The sequence below is a fragment of the Bos grunniens genome, chromosome 5 (assembly GCF_055505025.1).
Source record: "Bos grunniens cultivar Pamir isolate PY7600 chromosome 5, Bosgru_T2T1.0, whole genome shotgun sequence".
In the NCBI taxonomy this organism is placed as follows: domain Eukaryota; kingdom Metazoa; phylum Chordata; class Mammalia; order Artiodactyla; family Bovidae; genus Bos; species Bos grunniens.
Genome location: NC_141169.1, coordinates 87,541,167 through 87,554,893, shown reverse-complemented (window position 1 = coordinate 87,554,893; position 13,727 = coordinate 87,541,167). Strand labels below are relative to the sequence as shown.

Genomic DNA, 13,727 nt, shown 5'->3' with positions numbered 1-13,727 from the left:
ATTTTAGGAGGTTAGATCTGATAGACAGAGTGCCTGAAGAACTATGGACAGAGGTTCGTTACATTGAACAGGAGGCAGGAATCAAGACCATGCCCAAGAAAAAGAAATGCAAAAAGGCAAAATGGTTGTCTGAGGAGGCCTTACAAATCGCTGAGAAAAGAATAGAGGCAAAAGGCAAAAGAGAAAAGGAAAGATATACCCATTTGAATGCAGAGTTATAAAGAATAGCAAGGAGAGAAGAAAGCCGTTCTCAGTGATCAGGGCAAAAAAATAGAGGAAAACAATAGAATGGGAAAGACTAGAGATCTTTTCAAGAAAATTAGAGATACCAAGGTAACATGTCATGCAAAGATGGGCACAATAAAGGACAGAAATGGTATGGAGCTAATAGAAGCAGAATATATTAAGAAGAGGTGGCAAGAATACACAGAACTATACAAAAAAGATGTTCATGACCCAGATGATCACAATGGTGTGATCACTCACCTAAAGCCAGACATCCTGGAATGTGAAGTCAGGTAGCCCTTAGGAAGCATCACTACAAACAAAGCTAGTGGAGGTGATAGAATTCCAGTTGAGCTATTTCAAATCCTAAAAGATGACGCTGTGAAAGTGCTACACTCAATATGCCAGCAAATTTGGAAAACTCAGCAGTGGCCACGGGACTGGAAAAGGTTGTTTTCACTCTAATTCCAAAGAAAGGCAATGCCAAAGAATGCTCAAACTACTGCACAATTGCACTCATCTCACACACTAGCAAAGCAATGCTCAAAATTCTCCAGGAGAGGCTTCAACAGTATGTGAACGTGAACTTCCAGATGATCAAGCTGGATTTAGAAAAGGCAGGGGAACCAGAGATCAAATTGCCAACATCCGCTGGATCATCAAAAAAGCAAGAGAGTTCCAGAAAAACATCTATTTCTGCTTTATTGGCTATAACAAAGCCTTTGACTGTGTGGATCACAACAGACTGTGGAAAATTCTTCAAGAGATGGGAATACCAGACTACCTGACCTGCCTCCTGAGAAAACTGTATGCATGTCAAAAGCAATATTTAGAACTGGACATGGAACAACAGACTGGTACCAAATCAGGAAAGGAGTACATCAAGGCTACATATTTCACCCTGCTTATTTAACCTATATGTAGAGTACATTATGAGAAATACTGGGCTGGATGAAGCACAAGCTGGAATCAAGACTGCAAGGAGAAGTATCAATAACCTCAGATATGCAGATGACACCACCCGCATGGCAGAAAGTTAAGAAGAACTAAAGAGATTCTTGAGGAAAGTGAACGAGGAGAGTCAAAGAGTTGGCTTAAAGCTCAGCATTTAGAAAACTAAGATCATGGCATCTGGTCCCATCACTTCATGGCAAATAAATGGGGAAACAGTGGAAACAGTGACAGGCTTTATTTTTGGAGGCTCCAAAATCACTGCAGGTGGCTACTGCAGCCATGAAATTAAAAGATGCTTGCTCCTTGGAAGAAAAATTATGATCAACCTACACAGGATATTAAAAAGCAGAGAGATTACTTTGTCAACAAAGTTCCATCTAGTCAAACTATGGTTTTTCCAGTGGTCATGTATGGATGTCAGAGTTGGACTATAAAGAAAGCTGAGCGCTGAAGAATTGATGTTTTTGAACTGTGGTGTTGGAGAAGACTCTTGAGAGTCCCTTGGACTGCAAGGAGATCCAACCAGTCCATTCTAAAGGAGATAAGTCCTTTAGATGGGTGTTCATTGGAAGGACTGATGTTGAAGCTTAAACTCCAATACTGTGGCCATGTGATGCAAAGTACCAACTAATCTGAAAAGCCCCATGGCTGGGAAAGATTGAATGCAGGAGGAGAAAGGGAAGATGGAGGATGAGATGGTGGATGGCATCACTGACTCAATGGCCATGAGTTTGAGTAAGCTCCAGGAATTGGTGATGGACAGGGATACCTGGTGTGCTGCAGTCCATGGGGTCGCAAAGAATTGGACATGACTGAGTGACTGAACTTACTAACTGAATTGAGCCTATACATGGAATACTTTGAAACTACTGTTCCTTGGAGACACCAAAATATCACTGCTTTAAAATTAAATTATATTTAATAAATGTCACCATTATTACCAAGTTTTAAAAACACGTTCTGCTGTGATTATATAGAAAAGCACACCACGCCTCAAGTACACCTCAAGCGCAGAACATGGAAGGTCCATTACACAGCTGAAAGAGCTCTTAAAAGGCTTATCATATTTCCTAACATCACAGTAGCAAGTACATCATTTTCCTCTATATCTTTGTACATGTTGCTAGTGAATCATGTCTAAGGTCCTTGTCCAGGGTGAGTTATTATTCCAAACGTATTTATCTATTAGTATGAAAAAACAGACTTGGGGGGCTTGGGAAGATGGAGGCTAGAGCCCAACTGTTCTCTTTCCCAATTTCTATTCTGGATTAATACACTGACTATGAAAAGCATGTGCCAGGGCACTAGAGGAGGATTAAAATACTCTAGGATTTTTTTTTCTCTTTCAAAAATTTCTAAATTTTTTTCTCTGTGTATTTTTTCTATTGTTGTGACTACTCTAACCCTATTACTCTTCAGACATTTCAAGATGAATTCTTGAAATAGAGAGCAGAAGGAACTTTCTAGGTAATTCAGCAAAAGACAAACAGCATTATTTGGGGGGTAAATTCACTGTGTCAAGTTTTCTACTGAATATTTTCTAACTGTTAATGTGTGATTATTTCCCTGAGCAATGTCCAAGAAAATTACTTTATGGATACTCTTTACTTTTTTATATAGGAAGTTTAATATATTCATATACAATCATCTAGGTAAGAGATTAAAAATCATGAAGAAATTTAAATTAATTTTTCTGCTTCTTTCTTTTGAGCCAAGAAACAAATTATTTGAACCCCCCCTGGTCCTTTTCGAGGCTCTCTCAGGAAATGGTTTCTTTGCCCTAAAAACAAAACTATTTCTAAATACTCTAACTTTTAACACTAGCATTATCTTTCTAATTGGCTGGATAATATGTCTGAAATTGTACCTATACTATATCACAAAACCAGTTGGTGATATTTAAATAAAACATTTTCTCTATGCTCTAATCATACTCATATTTAAGGTCTATTTCAGTTCTCCTTTGGAACAATTTTTTCAGGTCCCTCACTGAAGGTATTAATAATATTTTTGTCCTAATAACTTAACATTCTTTCCCTGTAACTCCTTCTAAGACCTTATATAATAGAGTATGGGTATCTATTTTATAAGACTATAACATTCTTGGTGATAGCACAACTACCTTTCAAATATTTCTATCACTACAGCTATCAATTTTCTACTACAGCTATCAATGCATGTTCATCGAATAAATGAGTGACTAAATGTTGTGTGAGTGACTTATAGGGACACAATCCTTACTGATTCTACTAACCATTGTTTCTTTGAAGATCTAGCATTTAGCCCAGTTACTGGTACGTAATAGGTATTCAATACATATCATTGAACAAAAAGCAAACTCTAAATGCCAAAACATGTAGCTTCTTCAAAGGGGTACCTTGCTTTTGGGTGGTGGGCTGTTTGTGCTCTTGTCTGTGTGAATGCTGGTAGGAGATACAGCAGCACCAAGGTTGCCTTGGGATACGCCTGGGAGCTTTCCTCCTGGAGATACCTGCATTGCAGCTAGCTGGGCAGCATATAACTGCTACAGGAGAGAGAGAGAAAAAAAATAAATAAAAGGACTATCAGCAATAAAATAAATGCACCTCTCAGAAAGTACCTATAATCCTATAATAAGATGCGATATTTTTCCTATGGGTATTTTTCTTTAGTGCCTTGGAATATTTAAAGATAGACACTGTCACTTCAACTTTCATGACTTACTTCTCATGGGGGAAATGACATACACCACACACAAGGAATTTTAGTTTTAGTATAACCAGGGACTCAAAGCAAATAACAGTTATCCATATTTACTCTTTACCAACATCAGTGGTGGTACTGTATATCATGTTATTTGGTTAATAACTCCCCCCCCCCTCTTTAAATTTTACATGGTGTGTTACAAAAGAATGTAGCTTCATACACTAAGTAATGTTCTTACTATCCATATTGGTTCAAACCCTGTATGCTTCTCTTCTTTGACTTGCTGAAATGGACAACTGTCACAACTTTTTTCTGATTATTAGTTGTGCAGAAATACAAAAAAGCCACTGGAAGGGAATGGAAGGAGACTATCTGAAGAACATTATTTGGTCAGTCTACCTCCATTGATTAAAATTAACTGGATGTTTGCCACAATGCCACTTTACTTCCTGCTATATAAACACAGACAAACTTGAGATAATCTTGAGGATTAGGGTTTTAAGGAATACTATCTAAAATGCATACTCTTTTACTAAGCCATCACTAAATATTTCTTATTAAATAACCAGCAAAAATTCTTTGAACAAATCCATTTAATAATAAGGGAAAATTTTACTTGTGAACTATAGCCATATCATGTAGTATCTTACAAGTAGGTTGCTTTCCATTCAGGAGTCACATCAAATGTTTAGATTAACACTCTTTTCATCTCCAAGTAGCAGTTTGTGAAAGTTAAATAAATATGATTGAAGAAGCAAGTATCTATATATACACATATAAGTATTAATAAATAAGTATGCGTGTGTTAGTCACTCAGTCGTGTCTGACTCTTTGTGACCCTATGGACTGTAGCCCAGCAGGCTCCTCTGTCCATAGAATTCTCCAGGCAAGAATACTGCAGTGGGTTGCTATTTCTTCCTCCAGTGGATCCTCTTGACCCAGATCTCCTGCACTGGTCTCCTGTCTCCTGCACTTCAGGCAAATTCTTTACTGTCTGAGCCACCAGGGAAGCTTCCAATAAATAAGTATACATGCACACACACACACACACATACATATGTATGTATGTATATATATGTATAAAATACAGCACAATTTCTCATTTGTCTTAAGAGTTCTTGGATAGCTTTTACTATGCAAGCTAGAACTTCTGTAATAAAAAGATTGCTGCTAAAGATAAAGCTTTCAAGGAAGAGTACTGTCAAATAGTTCTCTGGATTATCTTGGTTTTTATGAAAGACTGAAACTGTTCAGGATAAACCAGAGACTCTGGTAAGTGGGATCTCTCTATAAATGAAATAATGAAAACTGAAAACTGGCATTTATTTACATGAAAACATATTTATATTTTTTTCACAGTTTCCAGTGACTTTGGTCTAAACAAAAACAGGACATTAAAATTATTTTAAAAATCATGACTTATTTTTTATGCAAACTAATGCAAAATACATTCCCGACAAGAGAAATTACAAAGAAGTATATTAATACTATCAATAATGACTGTTACCCCCCCACATTATTTTGCATGAATTGGAATTATGTTATTTCTTATCCCAATCAGAAAAAAGAATAAGATTTAATTTATAAGGCTTTAATAGATTGGACTTCCCTGATAGCTCAGTTGGTAAAGAATCCGCCTTCAATGAAGGAGGCCCTGCTTCAATTCCTGTGTTAGGAAGATCCGCTGGAGAAGGGATAGGCTACCCACTCCAATATTCTTGGGCTTCCCTTGTGGCTCAGCTGGTAAAGAATCTTCCTGCCATGTGGGAGACCTGGGTTTGATCCCTGGGTTGGGAAGATCCCCTGGAGAAGGGAAAGGCTACCCACCCCAGTATTCTGGCCTAGAGAATTTCATGGACTCTATATAAGCATGGGGCAGCAAAGAGTCGGACATGACTGAGCAACTTTCACTTTTTAATAGACTACCTCAGAAGTAAAAGGATATGATGTCAAATATGATGACTGACTCATTTGAAAAGACCCTGATGATGGGAAAGATTGAGGGGAGGAGGAGAAGGGGACGACAGAGGATGAGATGGCTGGATGGCATCACCGACTCAATGGACATGAGTTTGAGTAAACGCTGAGAGTTGGTGATGGACAGGGAGGCCTGGTGTGCTGCAGTCCATGGGGTCGCAAAGAGTCACACACGACTGAGCGACTGAACTGAACTGATGATGACTGGGAGTTTACCATTTTCAAAGTATCAGAAAAGACTCATTTCCCACACTTATGTTAAAAACCTATGTATTAAGTTCTGCAATTCAGAAAGTAATTTCTTCTGTCATCATCCTGTACTGGTTTTGAAGCTATTAAGAAAATAACCAATATCCCAGGATATCATTTTGCAAATTAAAATTTTCCCAGTGTACTGAAATTTAAAATATCTGTATTTTAAAATACTGGCTGGCTAACTATAATATATATTGCAAATTTCACACTGTACTGTAAATGGTATCCTTATCTTTAAAAATTACAGTGGCAATTACTTCTAGAAGCTAACAACACATATTACTGGTTTAGTATACACAAAAATATAAGATTGTTTAGTAATTACAAAAATGACATGGGATATTTTAACCTCTGTAGCTAAAAAGAAAATTGTGAACAAATTAATTACTCAAAATTTAAATTTGATCATTATAAAATTATTGCAGAGTATTTAAAGAATAATGACTATTTGTATTATTTAATTAGATAGATCATTAATCACTTATAAATGGTGATTAAATGTTTAAACATCAATCACTATAGAAAGATTCAAAACTTCCAGGAAGTATTAGAACTATTACTAAAAATACAATATAAGTATGACTGAAACACTTGAATGAGTTGAGTTTGGAGATGGTATATGCTTGGGATTAAAAAAAAACCTTATATGTTCTTCCCTCATTCAAATAAATGCAACATTTGGTTTTATTTATTAATTAAGGTTTATCTGAGTTAAACTGTCTTTAAAATTCCTGAGTAGAAAAGAAGATAAATTTTTAAAATACTCGAGCCCAATTAAACACATATTTTTATCAGAATAGACTACTGGAAACTGGCCGTTTTAAAAAATATAGAGATAAAATAATTGATGATGAAAAAATCATAAGCTCACTCCTCAGTAAGGTTAATATTAATTTATGGTTAACATTCAGTATGGTTAACATTAAGAAACAATGCTTAATTCTCTCCTTTCTATAACAGTTGGTTTTCGCTATGCAAGGGGCAGATATACAGAACTATGTTTCCTCAATTGTGATTAACTTTCCCCTTTCCCCAGATCATTACACTTCCCACCCCAAACATCTAATTTTCTTAGTTTGACAAGCTTTGGAAATAGGAAATATCCATTTCCAACATATTTTAATTTGTGTCAAATATATGTGCTCCTTGAATTTATGATATATTACAGAAATATAAAGAGGCCTCAAGTCTTACAGGATCTGATATACATTGGGCTTGCACAAATAAATAAACCAGAAGTTTTAATACTGCTGGGACCTAATTTGGCCATTCACAAGTTAAAATAACTTTTCAGTAGATTTAAAGAGACTGACAGTGGTTTTCATACCTGGTTATATATCAAGGGTGGGAGAAGGCAATGGCACCCCACTCCAGTACTCTTGCCTGGAAAATCCCATGGATGGAGGAGCCTGGTAGGCTGCAGTCCACGGGGTTGCTAAGAGTCAGGCACGACTGAGCAACTTCACTTTCACTTTTCACTTTCATGCATTGGAGAAGGAAATGGCAACCCACTTCAGTGTTCCTGCCTGGAGAATCCCAGGGACGGGGGAGCCTGGTGGGCTGCTGTCTATGTGGTTGCACAGAGTCGGACACGACTGGAGCGACTTAGCAGCAGCAGCAGCATATATCAAGGGTAGGCAACTTAAAAAATAAATGCTGCTGAGACTAATTTTAATTCAACTTTTCAAAAACTTACATCCATTTGTTTATCCATTAAGATGGGTGTGTTGACTGATAATAAAACAAGAAAGTCAAGAGATGGTTAGTATTTTATAGCATTTATTCAAGCAGACTTGAGCATAATGACAGGTATCTGTACCATTGTGCTGTGTGTGTGTGCTCAGTTGTGTCTGACTCTGCGACCCCATGGACTGTGTCCCCATGGACTGCCAGGCTTCTGTGTCCATGGGATGTTTCAGGAAAGAATATGGTAGTGGGTTGTTATTTTCTACTCTAGGAGATCGTCCCAACCTAGGGACTGAACTCATGTCTCTAGCATTTCCTACACTGGCAGGCAGATTCTTTACCACTAGCACCACCTGAGGTGAAGGAGATATATAATCTCAGAATCATTGGCTGATCTTGTTGAGAGGGGAGGTGCACGGAATCTACAGGGACTTGAAAGCCTCCTGAAGTAACAAGCATGCCCTTAACCACATATCTCATTTACATACTAATAATATATACATATAAAATTATATATATGGGCTTCCCTGGTTGTTCAGTGGTAAGGATTCCACCTGTCAGTGAAGGAGCCTCAAGAGACGAGGGTTCAATCCCTGGGTGGGGAATATCTCCTGGAGAAGGAAATGGCAACTCACTCCAGTATTCTTGCCTGGAGAATTCCATGAACAGAGGAGCCTGGCAGGCTATACAGTCCATGGAGTCGCCGAAGAATTGGACAAGACTGAATCGACTCGATGGACGTGAGTCTGAGTGAACTCTGGGAGTTGGTGATGGACATGGAGGCCTGGTGTGCTGCGATTCACGGGATCGCAAAGAGTCAGACACGACTGAGCAACTGAACTGAACTGAACTGAAGCGACTGAGCATGCATGCACATAATTATATATAAATAAAAATGTTTAACAACAAAACTGGCTCATGTTTCTCTTTAAAGGATAGCAGACAAAACCTGGAATTAAATATAAGGAGTATTATAATAAGTGTACTTTTATGAAAAACAGTTAAGTTGTTCTTAACATCAGAAGGAAGTTGAGAGGTTCTAAGCATAAAAAGCTGAAGCTTAAAGAGAATACTCAGGTCATGAAGTTAACCAGACTGACAGAAAAACACTTTTTTACCTTGAAGAATAACTTGACCCTTATCTGGAAACAAATATGTTAAGGATTTGGTTTGATCTCTAAAACTCCCTGATCCCACAGAGCATTAGATTTTCTGTCTTTTATATGACTTAAAATGTTGCATTCTTATTCCCTTTCCTTTCCCCTATCCCTACACCTACTCCAGACAATGATTTTCTTTTTTAATGGAGACAATGATGTACAATTAGGTTGGAATCTATTCACTGGTTACTTAGAGTCTTGGTGTTCATGTGCTCATAAGTATGTTTATCTATGTCTACCAATACATAAAAGGAACTCTCACTTTTGCCTCAAATTGTTCCTTAAAATTACATCTTTGTATCTTGAGCATTTTAAGCTGCTTCAAGGGCCATTTCTACTTTTGGAGGGAGAATTAAAAGGAAGGCAAGTGTTAGTCGCTTAGTTGTGTCTGACTCTGCAACCTCATAGACTGTAGCCCGCCAAGCTCCTCTGTCCATGGGACTCTCCAGTCAAGAATACTGGAGTGGGTTGCCATTTCCTTCTCCAAGGGATCTTCCAGATTCAGGGATGGAATCCAGGTCTCCTTCATTGCAGGCAGGTTCTTTAGTGTCTGAGCCATCAGGGCAAAACACAATTCTAATCCCAACTCTAAACTAGTGATCTTGAGTGACCACTCTGAACCACAATTTCTTAATCTGCAAATTCAGGGATAAATAAAACTAACCTGACATGGTTACTGTGAGAAATACATCACAAAATGTGTACAGAACACTCAGAAAAACACATGGCAAAAAATGCTTGATCAATAAGTAACAAGTCATAATTATTCATGGATTAATTATACCAAGTGGGATTCCCAGTGGCTCAGTGGTATGGAATCCACCTGTCAATGCAGGAGATGCAGGTTTGATCTCTGGATCAGTAAGATCCCCTGGACAAGGAAATGGCAACTCTGCTCCAGTATTCTTGCCTGGAAAATTCCATGGACAGAGGAGTTTGGCGGGGTGCAGTTCCTGGGGTTGCAAAGAATTGGACACAACTGAGCGACTAAGCATGCACACAATTATACCAAGCAAGAAACTAGGCAACATTTACATGCCAACCTCCTACTACATACTCTGGACTGTGTTAGGTACAGTGGAGGATACAGAAAACATATAAACATAGTTTCTTCCCTAGGTCAACACTGGTAAACAGAAAATATTGAGACTATAAGTATACTGCAACTGTGTGCCACTGTTAAAGGCATGCCAAAAAAAAAGGAAATGACTCAGTGCATTCTGATATGTTTTCATTATAGAGGGGTAGCTAAGCTGAGCATAAAAAGAGAGGTGGGACTGTGCACCACTTAAAGCCAGGTCCAGGAGCAGGAATGAGTAGACTGTCACAAAGGGAACAGACAGCATGATGGGATGGCAAATAGGAGCACAGGGGTGGTAGACAGGACAATGACCTGATTGAGAGCAAACCTTGGGAAGAACGAAAAGTTCTGGGTTTAGGCTAAATTCAACTTACAGAAAATCCTGAAATATAAGCAAAATAGTTTAAACTTAATATGTAGGCAAGAGAAAGCCACTGAAAGCTTGAGAGCAATCAATTTGATGGTTTAAAATAGAATAAAGAGAAGACAAGAGTTAGAGAGGTTGTCAAAACTTAGTAGTGGTAATTTGAATGACAGTTTAAGTAACAGCTGTGAAAATGAAAAGGGGAAAAAAAACTGATTCCATGATTTGAGTGAAGAGTGCTAATACACTGGACAACCACTTAGTATTGTTTTTGCTAAATTAATTGTTTAATATTATGTTAGAAGTAGAATCTTAATCTCCAACTGAAATTTCATATCCAACAATGATACATAAACAGTGGCATACTATATCTATAAATGATTTTTATATATTTTCAATATTTAATTAAATGAGACCAATGAAGTTGTTTTAATCTATCACAAGAATTTACACAGGAACAAGGCTGAAAGCTGAAGTCCTTTACTTGGTGACTGAGAAAGCTCTCACTCAGAAATTAGAAGTAGTAACTTCTAAACTTGCATATAAACAAACACATATAGCCCTAAATCTTCAAAAAGAACATCACAGAGCTAAAAACTGCCTTATTAAGTGAATTTTGAAGCTCAAACATGTAGAGAAATGGCACATGATTTTTTTTTAAGTGCAGTGACTTAAATCTGGCAATAAAAGTTAATATGTATATAATGTATTAACTATTTTGATTAGAAATTTTAAAATGTGTGTGTTGTGGTTTATTATGATTTTAAAAATTGATATTCCTAAAGCTTAAATCTAACCTGAGAGATTCACATTTAGATATGGTATGTCTGACAGTCATGTTTGTTTTTTTAAGGGAAGGGACATAGAGTTAACATTTGTGAGGAAAATATTCAGAAAGCAATTTCAAGGCTCCATAAGTGTTATCTTTATGGCTTAATTTCAGCTTCTTAATGTAACTTAAATGTGGAGTTTAAAGAGAAACTAATGTACTGAAGAAAATCTTTCAAAACATATCAGCATGTTTCGATGGGAATAAATTTGCTTTGTACATTATTTTTCATAATGTTTCTTCACAGAAAATTATCAAAGCAACTTGAGTTTAAACATGGACTTCTTGCTTTAATACCATAGGCTCTTTTTTTATGTTTTTCAAGCACATTGCACAAAAAACATGATAGACCTAAAATCTGCTGGATTCCAGGGCAAAAGTACAAATAGAAAATCCATGCCACATATACAAAAATTTACAATTTACAAATCAAGCTAGTGAAGTGTTAATAAAATATGGTTCATTCTCTCACCTGAACAAACATACCTTCAAAATAGCTGGGTACAAATGAATACCAGAATGAGATATCACTCACAACCCATTAGGACAGTTATCATTAAAAAAAAAAAAAAGAAATAACAAGTATTGGTGAGGACGTGGAGAAACTGGAATCCTTGAGCCTTTCTGCTGGGAATGTGAAATGGTGTAGCTGCTTTTGGAAAACACTATGGTAATTCATCAGAACGAAACAATTACTGTATGATCCAAAAACAAGTCTCTTCTGGATATGTATTTCAAGGTAACTGAAAGTGGGGCCTGAAACAGACATTTTTACACCCATGCTCACAGCAGCATTGGTCACAATTAGCCAACGGGTGGAAGAGATCCAAGTGCCCATCAAGGGAGGGTTGGATAAGCCAAGTGTGTAATGTGCATAGAATGGAATGTCATTCAGCCTTCAAAAGTATGGAAATTCTGACAAATGCTATAACATGAATGAACCTAGAAGACACTATGCAAAGTGAAATAAGCCAATGATAAAAGGTCAAATATTGTATGATTCCTCTTATATGAGGAACCTAGTGTAGTCGATTTTATAGAGACATAAAGACCGGTGGTCCCCAGGCGCTGAGGGTGGAGTGGGGAAGTGGAAGGGATGTAACTGCTTAATAGCAACAGAATTTGAATTTGGGAAGATGAGAAAATTCTGGAGACGGACGGTCATTTTGGCTGCACAACAATGTGAATGTACTTCATGCCAATGATACATGCATTTAAAAATGGCTAAATGGCAAATTCTATGTTATGCATATTTTCCCCTCCATGAACTAATATGATCTGGAGGGCAGATGTGAATTTAGATTCTTGCTGTTTCAAGACTGGGCCCACAGCTTGCACTCCCACTGTTCTAGCTCCCAGCTCCACTCAAGAGAAGATAAATGGCTTTGTTCTAGACGGGACAGATTTCTTGGCTGTGATTCTTGTTTAAAGCACTATAAGGTGGCACCCAGCTACAGTCCTATTGAATAGGAGGCTTTAAGGAAGTTGCAACAGAAAGTTAGAATGGAGAGATATTCCAGGTAAGTGAACATAACATGTAAAATTGTGGGGCAGAACTGGAGGAGACTGAAGAAAAAAAGATCTGTCTTCTTCCACTTAGGATGTTTTTGAGATTCCTTTGTGTTGTAGCTGTATAAGTATTCTGCTCCATCGTACTGCTGAATGGCACTCATTTGCATTGATATACCATATTTGTTTATCTGCTTATCCAGTTGATGGACATTTTGTTTGTTTACAATTTTAGGTTATCAAGAATAGTCCCTCTATGAATCTAAAAGGCTTCCCAAGTAGCCCTAATGGTAAAGAATCTATCTTTGCAGGAGAGGCAAGAGATGAGAGTTCAATTCCTGGGTTGGGAAGATCCTCTGGAGTAGGAAATGGCAATCCACTCCAGTATTCTTGCTTGGGAAATCCCTTGGACAGAGAAGCCTGGCAGGCTACGGTCCATGGGGTTGCAAAGCATCAGACACAACTGAGCACAAGGATATAGAGATGGTAAGTTAATGTTTACTTTGTCAAGAAACTGCCAAACTTTCTAAAATGGCTGAACCTTTCTGTATTCTAACTGGCCGCTATCATCAATTTTTTGGTACTATCTTTGATCACAAGTATTCTAATAGAAGTGAAGTGGCACCTTATTGTGGTTTTAATTTGCATTTCCCTAGTGACTGGTGATACTGAACATCTTTTTCATGTACTTATTAGCAATTTTTTAAAAAATCTTCTTTCTTTAAAATTTACTTTGTTTTTTTTTGGCAGCCCCTCATGGCGTGAGGGATCTTAGGTTCCCTACCATGGACTGAATCAGAATCCCCTGCATTGGAAGCACAGAATCTTAGCTGCTGGACCACCAAGGAAGGCCCATTAAGTCATTTCTATGGCTTCTTTCTAAAATTTTATTCAGATCATTTGCTCTTTTAAAAAGTTGGGTTTTTTTATCATTCAATTATAAGGGTTCTTGAAATTTGAATTCAACTTCAGACTGAGAATGTCCAGTTTAATAGCAGTGTA

At 37.4% G+C, this 13,727-nt stretch overlaps 1 protein-coding gene across 50 annotated transcripts in view; it reads right to left on the bottom strand.

Annotated features, from left to right (window-relative positions):
* SOX5 (SRY-box transcription factor 5) overlaps window positions 1-13,727 on the bottom strand; it is a 1,169,920-nt gene that overhangs the window by 83,198 nt on the left and 1,072,995 nt on the right. For all 50 annotated transcript variants that reach the window (XM_086401754.1, XM_086401750.1, XM_086401772.1 and 47 more), the window contains one exon: window positions 3,557-3,703. In XM_086401754.1, the coding sequence (XP_086257880.1) occupies window positions 3,557-3,703 (147 nt within the window). The remainder of the gene's footprint in view (window positions 1-3,556; window positions 3,704-13,727) is intronic.